At 40.8% G+C, this 22,068-nt stretch overlaps 1 protein-coding gene across 4 annotated transcripts in view; it reads left to right on the top strand.

Annotated features, from left to right (window-relative positions):
* TBC1D1 (TBC1 domain family member 1) overlaps positions 1-22,068 on the top strand; it is a 78,107-nt gene that overhangs the window by 50,225 nt on the left and 5,814 nt on the right. For 2 of the 4 annotated variants that reach the window (XM_053404055.1, XM_053404058.1), the window contains 8 exons: positions 1,624-1,779; positions 3,138-3,257; positions 4,824-4,963; positions 7,759-7,944; positions 10,591-10,752; positions 14,715-14,873; positions 18,940-19,184; positions 19,829-19,988. In XM_053404055.1, coding sequence (XP_053260030.1) covers positions 1,624-1,779; positions 3,138-3,257; positions 4,824-4,963; positions 7,759-7,944; positions 10,591-10,752; positions 14,715-14,873; positions 18,940-19,184; positions 19,829-19,988 — 1,328 coding nt within the window. The remainder of the gene's footprint in view (positions 1-1,623; positions 1,780-3,137; positions 3,258-4,823; positions 4,964-7,758; positions 7,945-10,590; positions 10,753-14,714; positions 14,874-18,939; positions 19,185-19,828; positions 19,989-22,068) is intronic. The other 2 variants (XM_053404056.1, XM_053404057.1) reach the window with 2 other exon arrangements.

The raw sequence follows: 22,068 nt of genomic DNA, 5'->3' as shown, positions 1-22,068 counted from the left end.
TCAAATGTTCTTTGCTCTGAACTTTGGTTATGCAAAACCCAAAGAAAGTGTGCATCACTTTAATGCAGGGTTCAGCAAACTTTTTCAGCAGGGGGCCGGTCCACTGTCCCTTAGACCTTGTGGGGGGCCGGACTATATTTTTTGGGGGGAAATGAATGAATTCCTAGGCCCCACAAATAACCCAGATATGCATTTTAAATAAAAGCTCACATTCTATTCATGTAAAAACACGCTGATTCCCAAACTGTCCATGGGCCAGATTTAGAAGGCAATTTGGGCCGGATCCGGCCCCTGGGCCTTAGTTTGCCTACTCATGTTTTAATGTTCCCTACTATCCAGAATAGTGATTATCTTAAATTCAGATTTATTATTATTATTTCATACAAACTTATCTAGACAACTGAGCTTGCTAGGAACTTGATCCTGCATTTGTGTTGCAATTACGCGATACTTCAAGGGAACTTCTTCCCATATTAGCTCCTTAGAAGGCAATTGGGCCGGATCCGGCCCCGGGCCTTAGTTTGCCTACCCATGTTTTAAAGTTCCCTGCTATCAGAATAGTGATTATCTTAAATTCAGATTTATTATTATTATTTCATACAAAGTTACTAGACAACTGAGCTTGCTAGGAACTTGATCCTGCATTTGTGTTGCAATTACGCGATACTTCAAGGGAACTTCTTCCCACAGTAGCTGCTTAGAATGACAGCAGAAATGCATCCCCAAAAGAGCATTAACAGGTTTCAAAATGTTTAGGCATCCCTCCACTATACATATTGCATCAACAGTCCTGACCCTGCATTATCCCCTGGTCTGCTGGGTGTGGTTGCTAACGGGCATGGAAATTGTTCAGAATCCATATATCAAAGCCTTGGCAATAAAACCTTGTTGACAACTCAAGGCCTGATGCAGGCTGGGAAATATATGTAGGAGAAACCAGCAATCACCCTTTCTGGACTGTAAAGCCTTCCCACGGTCTTGAAAGCTGTGCTCCTGTTGCTCACATAAGCGTTGAGAAAATGAGTCAGGTAATCTTGGCTTGTTTAGGGCTAGAAGAGGACCATTCCAAGATTGTCATATGTCTGCCTTCCTACTGGGGACATCAGAATATCTTTTAGGTTAGGCCAGCACCATGGAGGAGGCAGAATCAGTGGAAGAGCACTCCCATTGTCCCTGGTGCCTGTACTGTTATTTAACATGGTTAATACAAAAGCACTGATGTTGTGCATCTTTTTTTATTCAGCTCTTTGCCCTTTTCTTTTTGTCTTTTTTAAAATTTTATTTATGCTTTTCATATTTATACATTTCACTAATTTACAATCACTTTAACATTTCAAAACTTGACTTCCTTCCCCCTCTTTCTGCGGTTCCTTAAATTTATTTTTAATATCTTCTGCAAATCCAAATTAACTTAATTTGCTAATTTATTCATCTACTTTAAATATATATTCTTATAAAACTGCAGGTTATTACAGTAATCCTTCCAATGTTCTTATCTGTTTACAATTTATCTGTAAATATTCAGTGTTTTCTTTGATTTGTCACGTTTCTTTCTGTCTTGCCTTTTGTTTAATCTTCCCTGCTGGAACCCTCCTTGTAAAATATGAATACACCTGGCTGCAGCTCTAAAAGTTCTTCCGATCAGTCATCACCGGCTCCTCCTCCTCCTCCTCCTCCTCCGCCAGCTCGTCTTAATCCCTCGGCCTCTTCGCCCAATTTCTTTAAACATTTTAGGCATAATTCAAGCGGAGAACAAAGTGGGCATGCTGTGCCAAAGAGGTGAGAGAAGAGATGTGGGGAGTTTGTTTATGATCCGCATTTTAAAGAACATTTTAAAACATAAAAACCACCAGAAACCCCAGTGGTTTCATGCTTTCACCTATATGGATGTACTTTTCATGCTTCATTTGAGGTGTTTCCTTAATTATGTGGAAGTAAAAATAAGTTCTCACAACCTTTGGTGGGCTATGTAGTCTGAGGAACAGGAGTGGACTTTTCCCCTACTCTGAGGAGCATCTTCTGAAGCTTCTCTGTAGTGGCATTATCCCACACTCAGATTATTGTTTACTAGGCACTGTGGTTTAAACTTTAAAATTGCTGTGCTCGCTTCGGCAGCACATATACTAAAATTGAAACGATACAGAGAAGATAAACTTTAAAATTGCCGATCGGAAGGTCGGCAGTTCGAGGCCCCGCGACGGGGTGAGCTCCCGTTGCTCTGTCCCTGCTCCTGCCAACCTAGCAGTTCAAAAGCACACAGTGCAAGTAGATAAATAGGTACCGCTCCGGCAGGAAGGTAAACAGTGTTTCCGTGCGCTGCTCTGGCTTCGCCAGAAGCGGCTTAGTCATGCTGGCCATGTGACCCGGAAAAACTGTCTGCGGAAGCAGACAAACGCTCATAAAATTATCCCACGGCCTGTAAAGCGAGATGAACGCCGCAACCCCAGAGTCGTTCATGAATGGACTTAACTGACAGGGGTCCCTTTACTTTTACTGTATGCTATTGCAAAGCTTGAGAAAAGCAGTGGGAATAGATTGACCTTAAATGTCCACCTAACGACTCTCTCACGACTATTTCATCAAGAAGCCAGGAGAGGAAGAAAGTTAAAATGCATTTGTTTGCTGCACATTTGGTGCTAGGAAAAAAATACATGGATCCAGCCGAAATCTTCTTAATTCAAGTAAATTTCATGTAAGGGTCACATGGCAGCCCTACACAAACCATCATATTTGGTGATTTTCTGCCACATTTCCCTTCCATTTCATGAGACCAACCCAGAAGAAACCACTGCTGCCCCACTCATTTCTGAGGGGGAGGTGAAAGCCAAGGTGATTTCTCCTCCCACTGATTCAAAAGTCCGAGAAGTGAGGTTTCCTATTCATTGCTGATTTGGATTAAAGCCCTAAAGAGACTTAAAATGTCTTTCAGTGTTAGCCTTTGATTTCTTGTTATTTGTTTTAACACCTACAAGTATTATTTTTCTGATTTGTTATTTGTTTTAACACCTACAAATATTATTATTTTTCTGGTTTAATACTGATCAGGTTTTTTTTTCTGTTTTGTGTTTTTGTTCTCAATTTCACCTGGTATACTTACACTTCCTCCTTCTGAACTTCCCCCTTTCAACTGCTCTCAGCACCTCCTACCGTTCTGCTCTACGGAAAAAGCTTCACTCTTCCTCTTCTGTGCCAAACTTCTTAAAATTTCTGGCTCCTGTAGATGAAAATAACACCTCTGACTTTAGGAACACAAAAAGGTAGGGTTCTCTTCCTGCAGCTGAAAAATCTGTGATTGTTTAAGAAACATTGTCTCAGACTGCAGTGGGAATTGTTAAAAGTTGTAATTGTTCTAATGTGGTTGGCGTGGTAATTTAATTAAAAAGCCATTTCACTTCAGTGTGTATTACTCATATTTATAAATAATATACCGTATTTTTTGCTCTATAAGACTCACCTTTTCCCTCCTAAAAAGTAAGGGGAAAGTGTGTGCGTCTTATGGAGTGAATGCAGGCTGCGCAGCTATCCCAGAAGCCAGAACAGCAAGAGGGATTGCTGCTTTCGCTGCACAGCGATCCTTCTTGTTGTTCTGGCTTCTGAGATTCAGAATATTTTTTTTCTTGTTTTCCTCCTCCAAAAACTAGGTGCATCTTATGGTCTGGTACATCTTATAGAGCAAAAAATACGGTAGATAGTGTGAAGACCATGGCTTTTCTAAAGTTATGTGATGGCAGTGATTCTTATAAAGTAAGCTGCCGTCCTTATTCAGTAGCTTTTCAGTGACTGCTGTTTGTGAGCATAATGGGTCAAAGTTGTAGTTTCTCACATTCCACACGAACCCTCCATACCAATTGTGCATTTAGAAACTCTCTCAAAGGGCCAAAGTATACATTTCATTAATGCTGCCGCTTTTATTTTGGAGGAAATGCAGCTGCAGGCCCTGATTTGGTGCCATTTCCCCAATCTCACCAGTTTCCTATCTGCCCCACCTTGCTTACTGTGAATCCATGACAAAGCTCTTCACATTTCTTTTGGAGAGAAATAGCAGCTTTTTCTTCAAAGGAAAACCAGTAGCGTTAAGCACAGCTTTCTAAAAGCGTGATTAATGCATCTCATAGTAGTTTGACTCAAAATGACGAACAGAAAATAAAGAATTGCAGGTGGAAAGACGACAACAGTTTACCTGAGAAGAAAATTGTAAGTGGCAGGGTGCCAGTGGCTAAGGGCCACCAGCATAAGTGAGGCCATTGCAAGAAAGTTGCGGTAATACTGACTATGTGGAAGAATCTTCTACTTGTGGCCGGATTTGCAGAACCTGGGAAAGTGATTTAGAGTTTGATGACTTAGGATGTCACCTTATGGGGATGGTGTCGCATAATCAAGAAAGTGTGGGGAAATGTTATGCTGTAGCCTTTTCTCCAAAAAAATAAGGGTATGATAAAAATATGTGTGGGGAAGGTAAAAAAAACCCCATAGGCCTTTCTTGGAGGTTTATATTACCTCTCACTCCCACTGCTTCATTTTTATAAAAGGATGTTCAAGGTTCAGAGCACAAGACTCTCCATAGGCTGTTTTTGTCAGAGGTATTTTGGGTGAAAGGGGTAGCGCTAGCAACTAAAAGTAAATATTAGTTTCACGTGGGCCCAGCATTTCTCTAAAGGGGCCTGCGTGTTACATGAAGAACTGGTGTTTGTTCTTTGTTGCTGCAAATACTTGGAGGATTTGTTCATTCTGCTTGATTGCAAAACATGTTGCCGTTAGCTTCATTTTACAGTTTTTACTGGAACGATAGACAAATCTGGTTCTGACAATCCTTCTAATTTTAGTGACTACAAGCCCAAGTCAAGTGAAGCAGCTTCTATCCACGAAAGCCCTGTGAGGACCCGCCGGCATTCATGGAGACAACAGATATTCTTAAGAGTGGCAACCCCACAGAAAGGATGCGATTCTCCTAGTTGGCACGATGGTAATGGTCTTCCTTAGATAAAAAGAACCTGCCTAACATGCTACAAATAAAATATCTAATTTTTTGTGGATGGACAATATCATGAATTTCCAAAGAAAATATTCATAATTAGTGAATCTACTGATCCAGCAGGATTCTTCTTAATGTTCTTTAAACTCAGAAGGATTTAAAAAGCAGCCTGAGAAGGCAAAATGTTCTCCATTTAATTTGTTGTATTTGATACAAACATTTTTATGTCAGCAGCAGATGCCCCACTAATACCCTGGCATTACCAGCTACATCAGGCATAGGCAAACTCGGCCCTCCAGATGTTTTGGGACTACAACTCCCATCATCCCTAGCTAACAGCACCAGTGGTCAGGGATGATGGGAATTGTAGTCTCAAAACATCTGGAGGGCCAAGTTTGCCTATGCCTGAGCTACATCCTCCAGCACCACTTCCTGCTATTAATATGATTTGCAATTATGTTGGCAGCAGGCACTAAAACTACACAATTTGAGGAGGGGAAATGGTGGTGGTCGCCCTGCTAAATTGTGCTTGCTGTTTTCAACATGTACACTGGGTGGCACTGTTTCTTCTGCTTGTGATTCGAGAAGATTAGAGCTGCTCAGTTTGAGTCCCTTGTGCTTTTAAAGGTCAAACGCCTCATGAGTTTGGTTCGCAAGGAATCATACCAGCCAGCTCTAGGGGGCTGTGGGTGCTTGGTCACCCACAACAATTGTGGCGACCAGGCACCCAGAAAGTCAATGAGAAAAGCCGGCAAGCGGGAGAGAAGCAGTTCAGCTCCACCTTCCGCAGCCAGCAAGTGAGAGACCCTTTTCCAAGAGGGGGGGGGGTGTTTGTTTCAGTCACGGAAATAGAGTCTCTCTGCTGCCAAGTCCGAGCCCCTCCCCATGGAAAAAGGTGCCTCGCTGACTCTGGAGAGGAGGAAGAGGAGCTGCTGCTGCTGCTGTCGCCACCAGCCTCCACAACCTTGATGTGCAACGTCACATGCACATGCCTGCACATGCGTGTGTGCATGCGACGCCGCACATCTGCATTGCAGCAGTGGGCACCCACAATCCCGAGGGTGAGATGGCACCCCTGCAATGAATTAAGATCTTTAACTTTTAAGAATGGAATGACTGTTGTTTCTAGCAGTGCTTTGCTCTTCAGTCTGTGCTTTGGGAGGATTTAGATTCTTGCATTGAAAGTAAGGAGCACAAATGATCAAAGCTCTGGAATTTGCTAGTAATGCTGGCTATGATCCATAGAGGCCCACACATGCAAACAGAATGGGTGGTGACTGTTTTTTCCATCCAGCAGAAGCTACTTGTGTCTTACAGGATATACCTTCTGTCCTTTGAAGTGGCTTTTGAAGGGGTGGGGGTGGGCCGTACACCATGTGCAGCACTTTGATTGAGACCACTGTGTTCATGTTACGTGCTTTTTTAAAGGAACTACTGTACTGAGAATAAAGTCCAGTTGAGTTTGATAAGCCCTGTATATGATCCAGGTTTTGTAGACACTGTTTAGCAAAATGCAGGACTTTGTGTAAGAAGAGCTCAGAAGTGGCTGCTAGATAATAAAAGTCAACATCCTTAGAAACTGTTCTTATTTTTGAAAAATGAGTTGCTATTTCTATAACAGCTGCAAAAATGGGCACCTATGTGTGGTTAAATATCTTAAGCAAAAGACAGAGTAGTACAATTTGCAATTTCTGAGGAAGGGTGGTGCTCTAATTACCTCCATTGTTCTTCCATTGGAAGCAAAATAAATTATCTGAAAAAGTTCATAGTTTACACATATTGCAGATATGCAGAATTTCTGTCAGCTCACAGACCTGATTAAATATGCAGGTTTTTCTAAAGTTATTTACAAACGCTAAGATGTATTAGCACAACAGCACACTGATTCAGTTTGCTTGCTTTGTTGTCCTTTGCTTCATTTTTTGCTCTCACAATGTTATTATTGCCCTTTTACTATTTGGAAACTGAAGCTGAGAAATAATCACTTTTCCAGTGCCAGCACAATGTGTTTGTGGCAGATTTAAATCCTCAGCCGAGATCTCCCCCTGATTCCAGTCTTTCATTTTAAGCATTCTGCTCATATGGGCATTCATGTACAGTCCCATTAACTTCACTGGAATGAGTCTTCCAGTATAAGAATCAATTTTTGAATTATTCTGTTTTGATTATTGGCATCCTAAAAGTACTGTGGTATTAGTACAGTATGTATCCAATTTTAAATGTTTATTTCCTGGCGGAGACTAATTCATTTCTCTCATATATATATATATATATATATATATATATATATATGGCAAGGAGAAGTAAAATCTGCATGTAGGTGTGCATAGAGCAGCCTTCCCCAAAATAAGGTGGATCTTTCCATTGAGAATTGTGCCCACGGTATTCAGGATCTCCAGTAGAATTTTTGACTTTTAAAAATTAGAACAGTTGACTTCCTGCCATATCACAAACTACTTCTGGGAGCTTCTTTGGTTTTGTGTTTTTGGTAAATTTCACCAGATGTTACAATTGCTAAGTGGAAAGTGACATGCATTGCATAGCGATGGCATGCAAGCCACTTTAATCTGCTTCCAGGATCTCCAGCTCTTTGAGATTAGCTATTCATTTCCACCCCTACCTTGCACAGACTGGGAAATTTTCTCCACAGCATCACAAACCTTTATTATCGATATATTGTAACTGATGCTTACCTGAGGTGTTGATCTAGAAATCCAATTTAAAAGGATTCTGATATCAATAAAAGGCTTCTGAATGCTTCTTTCTTGCTTTGTCACCATATTAAGAATACTCTGAGTTGGGCGAACTTCCACCCAGATCACCATTGCAAGCAGTTTGTGAAGATGGTCCCTTTAGGGCAGTAAAAGAAGAGAGGAAGAGGACACCCAGAGAGCTTCGGGAACTGTGGCAAAAAGCAATTCTGCAGCAGATACTACTTCTTAGGATGGAAAAGGAAAATCAAAAGTTGCAAGGTAAGTAAATTACTGGATCAAAAACTTGAGGAATGGCAGGAGTAGGGGAACCTTACATCACTGGACTTTTTACCATGACAATAAATAAGTGTTCTGGAAGTATTGTTGATAACATTTGCCTTGTGTTTATTCAGATTCCTTTCTTCCCAATATCCTGTCCTGTTTGCTTTCCTTCTTTTGCTGTACTTTACCCATAGTTTGTTTACTTTATCTTAATAGTCTCTTTGCTTGTTTTATCAGTGGCTACTCTTAGCCTAGTTCCTGGAAGTGCTGATAAGGTGCTCATTTTCTGACTCTTTTGACCTGTGGCTTTGGTATATTTGGATCCACCTTCTAGATGCTTAAAGTACTCAACCTCTGTTAGTGTCCTGCTAAGTCATTCTGAGTCAAAATCTCCCAAGACTTGAGCTTGCACTTTAATCTGTGTGAGAGGTACTGGCTTTAAACTAGTACTGGTGGAAATAGAATGTCATCCTACAAATATTTTAAGTGCAATAGGGACACTTGAAAAACAACAAAAACAACCCTGAAACATTTATTTCTGCCTCGTATCCTCTATAATCCATGAAAGATGCAAAAATGGAAGACAGAATTTCCCCTTGACCCTCTCCTCCAAACAAGCCCTTTCACAACTTCTGTGGCTACTCACAGCTATGATCTGTCTGCTGCTTTTAGTTGCATTTTTTCCCCTTTCTCCTTTACTGCATGGCCCAGGTAAGGTGCTATTAAGCAAATTTATTTTGTCATGATCCGGAAATCTGAGGCGAGGAAAAACCCTTTATTCTTTGTTCGCATATGGTTTTTAGCATGCCACTATACTGTGCAATCTTGAAAGGACCTGGCAAAACCAAACTGGAAAAGGAAGTATTCTTCCATCTGTAAACTGAAGTTGCAGCGGAGGACTAAGGCTGGACTCTCCTATAGATTGTCTCACTCCTATAATAAATGAAAGTGCTGTTTTTTATGATGCATAATGCTATTAAATCATAAAAGTGACAGCATTCTTATGATGTATTGGAATAATATGTCCCAAGAATGACAGTGTGCTGATAATGTATCATCACAGCAAGGGCTTGTTGTGCATATATCAAAGCAGACATCATTAAAGTGATAGCTACAATATGACAGATTACTTTTTAAATATGGTTCCAAGTTATGCTTAGTGTCCAGGCAGTGCTTTTAATGCTGCCCTTTAAGTAGAAGGAAACACAGTGCATTAACTTGTCTTTTTTCCATCTCCTTTTGCTTTTGTCCCTCTGTTCCAGTTCTCTCTCTATAGGGTTTCTTCTGGCATATGGTAGTCCCTAACCCTAACCCTTTCATCTTCAGAAAAAGAGCAATACAGTCAATTTGCATCTTATGCATGGGTTACTTTCTGGGGATAGTGTTTAAAGCTGAAATCATGCATAGTCAAAACAACCCTTTAAAAGCCAGAAAGTGATACGTAAAAAACATAGTACAGCACTTACCAGTGCTTTTAAGCTCTCAGGCATGCTTAGCGAACTCTGGGAAGCTCTTGCAGGATCTTTTGGGGCCATCCAAGATCTCACGAGAGCTTCCCAGAGCCTTCATGTGAACCTCCCAGAACTTGGTAAGCAAGTCTGGGAGCTTAAAAGCTCTTTTCCACACTGGGAAAACCCAGTGCAGAATGAGCTTGTAAGCTGTCTTCCCTCCATGCATTTAATTTGTGTGATTTCAACTGGCTAGCCTTCAGCTGTGTAAAGTTGCGAGTTGACTGTACTTTCTGTCCTCAAAATGCAATTAATCCAGGAGATCTTGTAACAGCAAAGCCTTCCCTTCCCATTGCTGGGCAGCAAAGAGCCTCAGGATAGGCAATTATCTCCCTCTTAGCATGGCAAGACCCAGAATAGACAGTTGGGACTCCTCCTCCTTTGGCCCAAGGTAGTGCTCACAGCATTTCATTTATTTATATATATACCGCTTGACTGTAAGTGGTTTACAGAAAATAAAACAAACATTAACATGGTAGAAAAAGTTGAAAACAGGTATTTTTAAAAATTTAAAATGTAATTACAACCAACAGTTAAGCTGAAAGCAGATTAAAACACACGTCAACTTCTGTGCATCTGGAAAGACTTTCCTGAACAAAAATATGTTTAGCAGGCGCTGAAAAAAGTACAGTGAAGGCACCTACCTAATATCAGTAAGCAGGGAGTTCAGTTTCCCCTTCTTATTTTTTTACCTAATCCTGACCCCAATTAGCACCCACCCACCTGATGCTTCTATAGGAACACTGACTGTATGGCTCATGTCGGCTGCATTTTCACACTAACAACAGTTTTCAGCTTGGACTCAAGTCTGTACTATTTTCTATGTGTAAACTGTAAACAGTGCAGGTAAGATGAATGTTTTCAGTAACTTCATGCAGTAAACTGCTGGTAAGGGCAAGCCCTAGGATGACACCTTTCAAAATGCCCATAATGGGGCAGCAGCACATTGAATATGATTCAGTAGCATTGTCGTATTCTTATATTACCTTATTTCCCCTTTGCAGCTGCTGAAACACGCTTGCCTTTTTTTGAGTGTCATGGTTCATTAGGCTGACATTTTCAGTGAACTGTCAAAGCTCCATTTATCATATGCTGGATGTCATTAGCATGTACCTCTTTAATCTTTTTTGTCTAGCTTCTGAAAACAATCTGCTAAACAAACGTCTGAAGCTTGATTATGAAGAAATCACCCCATGCCTCAAAGAGGTAACATTGGTCTGGGAAAAAATGTTGAGTACGCCAGGAAGGTCAAAGGTGAAGTTTGATATGGAAAAAATACATTCTGCTGTTGGAAAAGGTAAGTGTACTGAATTATTGCAGACATGCGCACACATTCTTGGAAAGCAAACTATCAGAACACCTATTTAAATAATGCGGGTAATGTATTATATGAATATGGCTGCATTTCATGAGTCTGCAAGTGCTTGGGGTTCATTCACTCTCAGTGCTCACGGAATAGACTTCGAAAACTTGGAGGTTGTCATGGACAGAGCCACAAAGGAATTGCGAGTAAATCGGGAAGTCCCAAGTTTGAATCATGCCTCTGTCACGAGCAAGACACACACTCTCAGTCCTAGTCAGCACCGTCTGCAATATGGGGAAAAACTGCAAGCAGATGGAAATGAATGGAAGTGCTGTGCATTTGCATATAGAAATCAGGATTAATTATTCAAGAACTTCTTCAGGAAGTTAAAATGGGATCAGTGACTTGATCTAAAGTAGGGATGTGGAACCTGTGGTTCTCCAGATGTTGCTGAACACCAGCTAAGGTTGATTGGAACTGGAGTGAGACAACCAAAAGTCCCCATTACTGCTGGTTTTATAGATTATATTCCCATTTCTGACATAGCCCCATAACATACTCTTTTATTTTAAACATCCAGATGGACAATTCTTATTTATTTTAAATATTTATAAGCCGTCTTTCTGAATAAAATTATCTGAAGACTTTAATGAAAGTGTTAACAGTGAGGGAAAGGTAAAAGGTATTCCTTTTTTTTTTTTAGTAAAGTTATTTTCTGTGTACAGTTTTAGGTCACAGTCTTATACCCACCTATCTATTGAACGCATTGGTATTTACATCTTGCTAGGCATGTATAAGATTGTGCTGTTGCTTTAGTTTTCTAGGGAAAATTATTTGAAGAACCTTACCTTTTGTATCCCACACATAGTCTGAGAAGCTGGATTTTTTTGTTCCTGCTATGATTGCTACAAGCGTGCCAACAAAACTAGTCAGTATCCTTTCCCCAGCCAGCAGTACAATGTGTGTGCATTTTAAAAGTGAATACAAGAACTGTACAATTCTCATTGAGAAAGAACCTAGTGACTGTGATTCTCCACTGCCAGTAATGATATTGCTCCCAGGAGAAATCTCCAATTAGGTTGCTTTAATGTCAGTGGTGCTGGCACCAGTAAGCTAGGTTTTTCTGTTCACTTCTCCCCATCTCTTCTTCTCAGTGAGAATAAATGGGATGGGAGACTTCCGGGTCAGCGCCAACGACGAATGGCGGAGTTCCTCCGATTGGAGGAACGGGCTCCGTGGAAATTGGGTCTTCCCGCCGCGGCGAAGGCGGGGACCCGCTAGAAATCCCAGGTGGAGAAGCCTGGGAACGTGGGGTTCGGCAGAGCACCAAGAGCGCCTCCCCTACTCACGAGGAAACCCCTTTTTGGGGCTCCGGAATGAAGTGGGGTGAGCTGCGCGGTGCTGCGAACCGAACGCTATTTCCATGGAGGGAAGCCGCGCAGCCATCGCCGGAGAGCGCTGACTTTTTCCTGATGACATTCGGACTCTAAATCAAGTACCCGTGAGTAAAAACGGAGAATTGGATCAAGAAATTTGCAAAACTTTTGAATTAGGCACAAGCGGGAAGGTTTAAACAGGAAGTCCGCCTTCCGCTTTTTGTATATAGATTGAAGCAAAGACTTTGCAACCTAATAGCCTGGAAAACTGCTTTAAAGTTGGAAATTTCCTGCATCTACAACCAATAAAACCCCCTTGGAAAGCAGGAGAAAAGGGGGGGGGGAATTTGACTGTCTAATCCTACAGGAGGAGAGTAAAGGAATCTAAGTTTCCATCGTCCCAAACCTGGGGACGGGGTGTCGGGACAGAAATTGCTTGTGACGTCCATTGATTGAAAGTGGAGTTTTTTGACAGTAAAAAAAGAGAAGAGAAACGAATTAACTTCAACGCTACCTTCTGCATTTCTGTATTTTAAAGATACAAAGTATTTGAAAATTGAAAGGACTTGAAATCGAAAGTAATTTTCTTTGTTGGATACTTTTTTTAAAAAAAGTGGATACAAATAGAAATTGTATCCCCTAGAGGGAGCCTGGCAGTTTGCTGTTGCTGTTTATCTGGGATCTACAGCTGCAAGTTTTGGATCGTGGGACTTGCTGTCTGACCTTGGACAGAAATGAGTTGGAAGGAATGTTTGGTGTCTGGCTTTGGTATGACAAATGCCCTGCTGCAGCAGCTGCAGGAGAAAATGAATTTGATGCATGAAAAATTGGACTTGATGAGTGCTGTGGCCAGTGAATATGATTTAACGGGGAATAAGGATAAAGAAGTTATACAGCAACCAATTCAAGAAACTGGCTTGACAAGACAAGTCCAAGGGCAGATGAAGAAGGAAGAGGCAGTAATTACTCCTCAAACAACACAAAAGGAGGGATTCAAAGTCCTGCAGGAACAAAAGTTACTGCGCTGGAAGATTGAACTTGGAGAGTGCTGGGATGGGTTTGAAGTAAATGAAGCTCTTAACTCTAGTGGGATTATGAAACAGGTGAACAACTATCTTCTGGAGAAATATTTTTTGGACTACAAAGATGACAGGGAGTGGGACTGGGGGGAAGGGGCCAGTCTGACAGAGGAAAATGGAAACTATTACTAGATGGAAACCTCCGGAGACCCACTCCCTAAGAAATCAACAACAGACAAAGAAGTGCGTAAGCACAAACAAGGACAAGAAATTGTGCAGAAGGGGCCTAGAAGAGACTTAAGGGCCTCGGACATAAGAACACCAGATTGATGGACTGGAAGTAATGGACTGAAAGGACTGACATGACCCGAAACCAGAAAGAAGGGACGTTGGATAAAAATTAGAGATATCAAGGGAAATTCTTTTGTTAATTTTGGAATCAGTGTAACATTAATGAAACACCAGGGAATATGCCGGAAAGGAACTAAATTGGCTTTAGTAGAAATGAGTTAAGGAGATATGAATGAATAAGACGTAAACTTTGAAATTTTAAGATTTTTAAGATAAGATAAGGTTAAAGAGATTAAGGTAAATTGAATTACAGATTAAATTAAAAGAGGGAAAGGTTATGTTGAATTAATAAATAAGATAGATTGTGAAGATTAATTATTTTAATTAAAATCGAGAAACGGGAAGAATTTGCTGCAATAATGAATTAAACTAGAATACAAAAAGGGAGGTGTGAGGATGTTCAAGAAATAAGCAAATGAAAAGTTGTAATTTGAGTTCTCTATTTTTCTTTTTTCCTTTTTGGTTTTTCTTTTTGTTTTTCTTTTTGCTATATTTTTCTTTTTGTTTCTTTCGTTTTTGTTTATGTATTGATGAAATTTTGAATAAATATCATTTTTTTAAAAAGAGAGAGAGAATAAATGGGATGGAGCAGCAGACACCTTCATTTGGGAACTATGCCTCAGTGGGGTGACATACTGCTGAGCAAAAACAGAAAGGAGGTGCTTCATTAGCATTCCTCACCCCTCGAATTGTGCCTACGTTTCAGTGAATTTTTCACACTACTGTATGCAGAAATTTGTGGATCGAGGACTGACTCAATGATGACTTTAGAAGAGGGAAGAGAGAGAACATCTCAGCACCCCTTCTACATCCATTAACAGGTGTTCTAAGCATCATTGGAAGAAAGCAGTATCTCTTCCATTAACTTCTTTCCTTCCTAATCATAACAGGCAGTGGGAGATAGTATATTCACCTTACTTTGTCCTTGGTGTTTTGAAAAAAGAGAGATTGTCTTCCTCAAGATCCCCACCCTGCCTTGAACTTTAGCTCTACCACCACCACTTGGCGTTTAGTACTGCTCTTGACGATTTGGCCCACACGTAGGCTTTAGTAGATAATTTGTGTGAGTTAAGGTGCAAATTATTGGATACTGTAGTTGAGACAGATGGCTGGTACAGTGATTAATAGTATGTGGGGTCTCCCCCCCCCCATTCCAATTAAGTATTTTCTTTTCCTTTTCCTTTTTTGGTTCCTATTGCCTTTTGGAAAGGAGTTCCTCGCCATCACCGGGGTGAAATCTGGAAGTTTTTAGCTGAACAATACCAGCTTAAGCCGCAGTTTGCAAATAAACAGCAACCAAAGGATACACCATACAAAGAACTCCTAAAGCAGCTAACCTCTCAGCAGCATGCAATACTTATTGACCTAGGTAAGTCTACAAAAAATAATCTGACATAATACTTAACATTTTGTGTTCTGCTGAGAAGGTACACTTTTAAAGTCATGATTTTATTTAAAAGCTGTTGTTCTGTTGCATTGATGAACTCCCTAGGTTGGAGACAATGCCTGGTGCTCAAAAGTATTCTACTTGCACAACATGGGGTGTTCAACCTCATGTTTCTTTTTAAAGGGCAGACTAAAAAGTAGAATGTGGGTCTAGGTCTCATGACTGCAGAGGAGAAATTTGAAAACATAAACACATATATGATGCCTACATCACAGGGGGTTGGACTAGAATACCCTTGGTGCCCGTTCCAGCACTACAATTCTATGATTCTAAAGAATCAGAAACTCAAAAGGGTTTGAGTGGCATTGGGAGTAGGTCTGCTGCATATAGTTTCCCTCCAGTGAATCTACTGGTCCCCAAAGAAGCACTTATAAAAGCATGTAAGGCAACCTATGATTTGCCCCGGAGGTTGTGTTCCAGGTCATCACATGTGACGGTGGAGTGCACATAAGCCCATTCCCTTTTCTGGCCACTTCCGTGTCACCACGGTGTGCAAAGTCGCACATCAATTGAACTCACATAAATCGGCTATTGGGACGCGGGTGGCGCTGTGGGTTAAACCACAGAGCCTAGGACTTGCCGATCAGAAGGTCGGCAGTTCGAATCCCCGCGACGGGGTGAGGTCCCGTTGCTCGGTCCCTGCTCCTGCCAACCTCGCAGTTCGAAAGCACGTCAAAGTGCAAGTAGATAAATAAGTACCGCTCCGGTGGGAAGGTAACAGTGTTTCCGTGCGCTGCTCTGGTTCGCCAGAAGCGGCTTAGTCATGCTGGCCACATGACCCGGAAGCTGTACACCGGCTCCCTTGGCTAATAAAACGAGATGAGTGCCGCAACCCTAGAGTCAGCCACGACTGGACCTAAAGGTCAGGGGTCCCCTTTACCTTTAAATCGGTTGTTTCCTGTATAACATAACTTAAAATCTCTTAAGTAAGTTCTAAAATTCTAAATAACTTCCTTATGCATCTGTTTGTTCCAATGCTGTGTGAATGATGACAAAACCTGGAGGAATGGTTCCTGACCTCTCAAGCAGTAAGACACAGTGTATAAAGTCTAGACCTGCACAAATACAAAAAACCCCCTGCATATTTTACTCTGTATAAACTAATACAGATAAAATGTCATTATAATGAAACAACTTCTGAATATAATGATAAAATGCACTGCATCCTCTGCGACTTCCCATGCTTCCTACACTTCACGTAAGTGGGGACTTTTTCTTCCATTCCCCACAGAATATAAATGGCAACAGCCCAAGATTAGCAAGGCACAGAAACACATTGCTATGAGTTTCCAGTGTCTCACTACAAAAATGAAAATGTTCCCAACACATTTTGAGTGTAGCCTCTTATTTAGGAAAAAATGGGTTTTTAAACAAAATATACACAATACTAAAAATGTATGGATCTTTCGTTATCCAACACCACATCAAATTGTATCAGAGTGTTAGAGCATTTCACGTTAAGACATGTTGAACTGTCAATAAGCAGTGGTTAAAAGGTTTTTTTTTTAAAAGCATGTATTAATATTATAGCTATACATTTAAATTAGATTGTATACATATTGGCGGGTTTGTATTCAGAGGTAGTTTAGCAGCTTTTTAGAATAAAAAACATAATTAGTATTTGCTAATATTTGAAGCTAAATGTTTAGATCCCTTCATTTGAATATTGTAATGGATTGTGCCTGCTTTCTGCTGAAGCTGTATCTTTTAGCTGAGTCACACATACTTTTGCTTGTTTCTTAAGCCTCTTTCTGCGAAAACAAAGCCTATGCTTGAAATGTTTTGGGCACATTTTCTCCTTGCGTTGCATAGTACTTGAAGATGGCTTAGGAGCCTGTGCAAATTGCCTTTCACCACAGTTAATTCAGCCAGCTTCCATGTGAGTTTTAAGATCAGACACAGCAGATTGCTGCCTTAATCCATATCCTTCCAAGGAAAGGTGTATTCCAGAAATACTTGTCATCAGTTATCATGTAATAATAAAGAAAGGAAAGGGGAAAATATTAAGCACTCTTCTTGTTCATTCTTATTATTATGTCTTTTTCCATTTTGGATATCTATTCCCTTTCCTAGTTAGCTCATGCTTTCAAAGTGACTCTGTTGAGCAGGACTTTCTGCCAAACAGGAGACATTGAATAGAACTGTTCAGCGTGTGTTGGAACAACTCCTACTTTGGGCAGGGAGGTAGCTGCTGCAATACAAGCTGCTCTTCCAGTTGGGAAGCAAAGCACGCTACATCTGCAGAAACACTCGGTTTCCTGCCAGCCTGGGCAGTGAGCAGCCAGACCCAGAAATCAAACAGTCTCTTCCTAGTATACAGTGTGCAGAGCACTAATCTGTTTGCAGGAAGACTTAGCTTCGGGCTTTGTCTTTGTTTTTGAAATAAGAGAGCCCTGATAGCATCTGGCAAGGCAACACACCTCCCATAGATGCAATGTTCCGGAAATTAAAGGGTGGGGTGAGATTTAACAAGTGCGAAGCTACAAAAGACTGCTTTAGCTGCACTTGAAAGGATGTGGGGGATGCAGGAATAAACCTACCTTGAGTGTATTTTAACGTGGAAGAAAAGAAAAACTTGTTGTTTCTCTTGCTCTCTTTCAGAGTAGCAAACATTTTCTTCCCAATCCTCATGGAATATCTACATGGATCCCCCAATCTGATTTGTGATCCCAATTTGTAAATCTGGATCAGATCCGTTTCAGGCCCATTCTGACCAGCAGGCAGATCGCAATCTGGAAATTGCAAATCTTCAGAAATACCATTTGCATTGTGAACCCAAATCAGCTCTAACTTTCTTGTTTTTTCACATAGGGGCATGACATTTTCAGTCATGGTGGTCCCTATAGAGGTGATAAGTCCTGAAAAGTTTCAGATGGGTAGCTCAAGTGGTTTTCATGATACCCAACTTTAAAGTTTAACATATTTTCAGATTAAAATGGACATAACATTTTTGTTTTTTCACATGAAATTTGAAAACATGGTAGCCCTTACAGAGGATTAACCCTTCAAAATTTGACTAACTTCAATGGTTTTCATGTTAGCCACCTTTAAATTAAAAGACTGAGTGTGCCATGATGCCAATTCTCAAGCGCCTTGTGTTTATCCTGTTCCTGCCATCAATATTTCAAAAACATTCAAGGTATTTTATTTAATTAGGTGTGAGGTAATGAGCATGAGCAGTCAACATTAGGCAGACACTGGCAGGCTTGCAGTGAGGGGGATAATCTTTTAAGGGGCAGATTGCCAGCAATGAGAAACACACAACATATTCATAGGAGTCACAGAAGAGCCCCTGTCATATAGAGTGCAAAGTCTATATTGGATTTAAATCGTTCAATCTATAGCAGGCTTCCTCAGCCTCAGCCCTCCAGATGTTTTTGGCCTACAACTCCCATGATCCCTTGCTAGCAGGACCAGTGGTCAGGGATGCTGGGAATTGTAGTCTCAAAACATCTGGAGGGCCAAGGTTGTGGAAGCCTGATCTATAGTATCAAAGCAATTAGCCAGTGGTTCTCAACCAGTGGGTCCCCAGATGTTGTTGGACTACAACTCCCATAATCCCTGAGCTCTGGCCTTGCTAGCTAGGGGTGATGGGAGTTGTAGTTCAACAACATCTGGGGACCCACAGGTTGAGAAAGGCTGAATTAGACTTTATAGTTTATTAGACAAGCGGCCTAACAAAATTGTTTGCTTCACATGAAAACATGGCATGTTTACTTTATTAATACAGTGGTACCTCTGGTTAAATACTTAATTTGTTCCAGAGGTCTGTTCTTAACCTGAAACTGTTCTTAACCTGAAGCACCACTTTAGCTAATGGGGCCTCCTGCTGCCGCCGTGCCGCCAGAGCACGATTTCTGTTCTCATCCTGAAGCAAAGTTCTTAACCTGAAGCACTATTTCTGGGTTAGCAGAGTCTAACCTGAAGTGTATGTAACCTGAGGTACCACTGTATTTGTGTTGCTAACCCCAATTTTTTATTTTCACAGGCCGCACCTTTCCGACGCATCCATATTTCTCAGCCCAGCTTGGAGCTGGGCAGCTGTCACTTTACAATATCTTGAAGGCCTATTCCCTCTTGGATCCAGAAGTCGGCTATTGCCAGGGCCTCAGCTTTGTAGCCGGTGTGCTGTTGCTTCATATGAGCGAAGAAGAGGCTTTCAAGATGCTCAAGTTCCTTATGTTTGACATGGGCCTGAGGAAGCAGTATCGGCCTGACATGACAATTTTACAGGTTGGAGCTCCAGCTTGAATTTTTAATTTTTTAATTTTTTTAAAAATGCAGCAACGTAAGAATTATATATTGCGTTTCCACCCAATGTTCATAAAAAGAAAGCACAATACGTGAAACACTCGTGAATTTTTATTGCCTGTGTATTCAGAAAGGTTGAATGAGAAGGATGCCAAATGGGAACATTGTCAGCTGTGTATCTGCTGAAGTTGGGGCACAATTTTGGAGTGTGTTAGCAGTTCAATAGGCTGCCAGTGGCTGTGTGCAAATAGATTTATGAGGTTTTCCTCAGAGAAAACAAAAGTATCTTTTAATAAGATTGTGAAGATCACCAAATCACAGTATTTTTAGCTGGCATAAAAGGGGGAAGAAGGATAGTTTCCATTTTTGAATACAATGTAGAAGGCCAATACAAAATAGCTTCAGTTTTATTTTTAATTTTCTCAGGTGTGTGAATGTTAATTTGTGGATATGAAAATTTTAGTTTGCTTCCTGGAAAGTATACTTAGGATCACAATTTCAACTGAATACACCAGGACTTACATTCATATAAATGTGCATTTGGACCATCACATAAAGGTCCCAGGGAAAAATCCTTTAAACATTTTGTCTAGTTTAACAACCTTTATTTTTATTTGCCTGTGCAGATTCAGATGTATCAACTTTCTCGACTTCTTCATGATTACCACAGAGATCTCTACAATCATTTTGAAGCACATGAAATTGGACCTAGTCTGTATGCTGCCCCCTGGTTTCTTACCATGTTTGCCTCTCAGTTTCCCCTGGGGTTTGTGGCTAGAGTGTTTGGTAAGTCACAATAAATGATAAGGATACCTAGGATCCATTAAATGTATTATTTGTTTAAAATTCAGAAAGTTTTTTTCTATCAATATGAGCCAATCAGCTAATAGGATATGACTGGTTTTCTTAAGATTGTATGGACAAGAATGTGGAGACAGAGCGAGCATAGCAAATGCAGATGCTTTCATTCCACCATGTCAGATGCTTTATCTTTGTTTGTAAACAGAAGAATAGGTCTTTCATGACAGTAACCACACTTTCTGACAAATAGGCAATTGGTTAAAATGGGACAAAATCATTTTTAAATGTGCCATATTCTATGGACAGTCCCACCAAAGCATTGTGAATTTTGCTTAGGCTTGGACAGTATTCGGATTTGACTGAACTGCATCTTATTAACCTAAGTTCCATGGTTGACAAAAAATTTGATGGAAGCCCTAATCTCTGCCTAAACCTATTGATTGCATCATACCTTAGTATGGAATCAAGTTGACATTCCAAATATAACATGTTGAAATTATAATCCAACATTCCTCTTCACAGTCATGCATAATAAAAAAATATGATCTTTGGCATTACTTATCAATGTCTTGCTTGAATGCACATAAACTAAAACATATGCTATCTGTATATATCCCACCCTATATGTTTCCAAATGTAGAGTGGTTGTTTTTAATTATTGTGCATTTTTTCTGTTTCATTTCCCTTCTTGCAGAGAAACACAGGCAACTTGTTAAAAAAGCAAATACACTTGAAAGGCACTGTACATATGTAATGAAATATAGACAAGTAAAAGGGCTTTGTGGAACAAAGAATGAGACTAGTAGGGAGGAGATATAACAAAAAAGCAAAACTTTGCTTGCTACACTGGAAGCAATGATTTGCAAGAATACTTGGAAAGTTGCTCACAAAACTTTGTATAAGGAGAGCATTCTCTCTCTTTAAAATAATGAATTACAGCAGTGGATAGCCGTGTTACTTACTCTGTTGCACCAAAGACAACAAAGAATTATTTTTATGAAACTTTAGATGAAGAAGAAGAAAAGGAGAATTGCACACATTAGTCCCTTTTCTTTTACATAAATATTTGAATCAGGGCCCTATTAGTTTAGCAGCTCACTCTTGTGGTTGTTATGCTAGAATAGGTCTTTGGGGAACCCAGATATCAGATAAGGAAGTTCTAAGTTAAAAAATTGGCTTTGTGGACTAGAGGGCTGCATTGTGTGTTCAACCCGCCTCTGTTTTTTCTCTCTGCCTCTCTGAACTTTCAGCACCTCTGTGTAGATATGAGGGTCCTGTACAAAAAAAGATGTATTCTCTTATTTGCTCAGCAATAGAAAAACAATGTTAACTCTGTTTCCAGATTGTATTTTTGAATCATGCTGACATTTGTTTGGATGTCTACATTACGTCGTTACTGGCTCACCACCCAGATCCAGCAAACCTTTGCCCTGGATATGTTCTTAAAACAATTGGCCTTTTGTTTAAATGTTTGATGTGTTGTACAGGAATCGACAAATTATGTGCGGCCCTGGTGGCCAACCAAGAAATTTGTTGTCATGTGGCTATCCTCCGGGGGGTAGGGTCTTGTATATTTGAGATGCGGCACAAAGTCAGGGACAAGCAGAAGCTTCTCTGATTTTCTTCTTCAGTGTGAAACTGTAAGGGGCGGCAGAAGTGGGGTTTCTCTGCCAGGCACCTAGAGCTCCAGCCACATGGCAGGCAACCCTCCATGCCTGCACCATCCTTCTTAGTGGGTGAGGGGCAGCGGAGGTATGTGGGCTTTCTGCACCTGCCTCTACTGTCCTTCCTCTGCTCAGAGCCCGGGAAAGTTGATGGAAGCATGCAGGGTTTCTTTGCTTCTCTCGGGGTCAGAGCACCACCCCACTGCCAGGCACAGAGACCAGGCATTGTGCTTGCACTGACCCTCTTCAGCTTGGAAGCAGAATTATGTTTTGGCTAAAATAAGTAACGGGTTCCATATTTGCATTGGGAGTGGTGGAGAATCAGCTCTCCCCTTCTTCACCTCTAGCGTTGTGAAGAGGTCCTGGGCCTGTCTCCCTTGCCTGAGCCTGGCAGACCCCTC

The sequence above is a fragment of the Podarcis raffonei genome, chromosome 9 (assembly GCF_027172205.1).
Source record: "Podarcis raffonei isolate rPodRaf1 chromosome 9, rPodRaf1.pri, whole genome shotgun sequence".
In the NCBI taxonomy this organism is placed as follows: Eukaryota; Metazoa; Chordata; class Lepidosauria; order Squamata; family Lacertidae; genus Podarcis; species Podarcis raffonei.
This window is presented reverse-complemented; position numbering and strand designations above follow the sequence as displayed.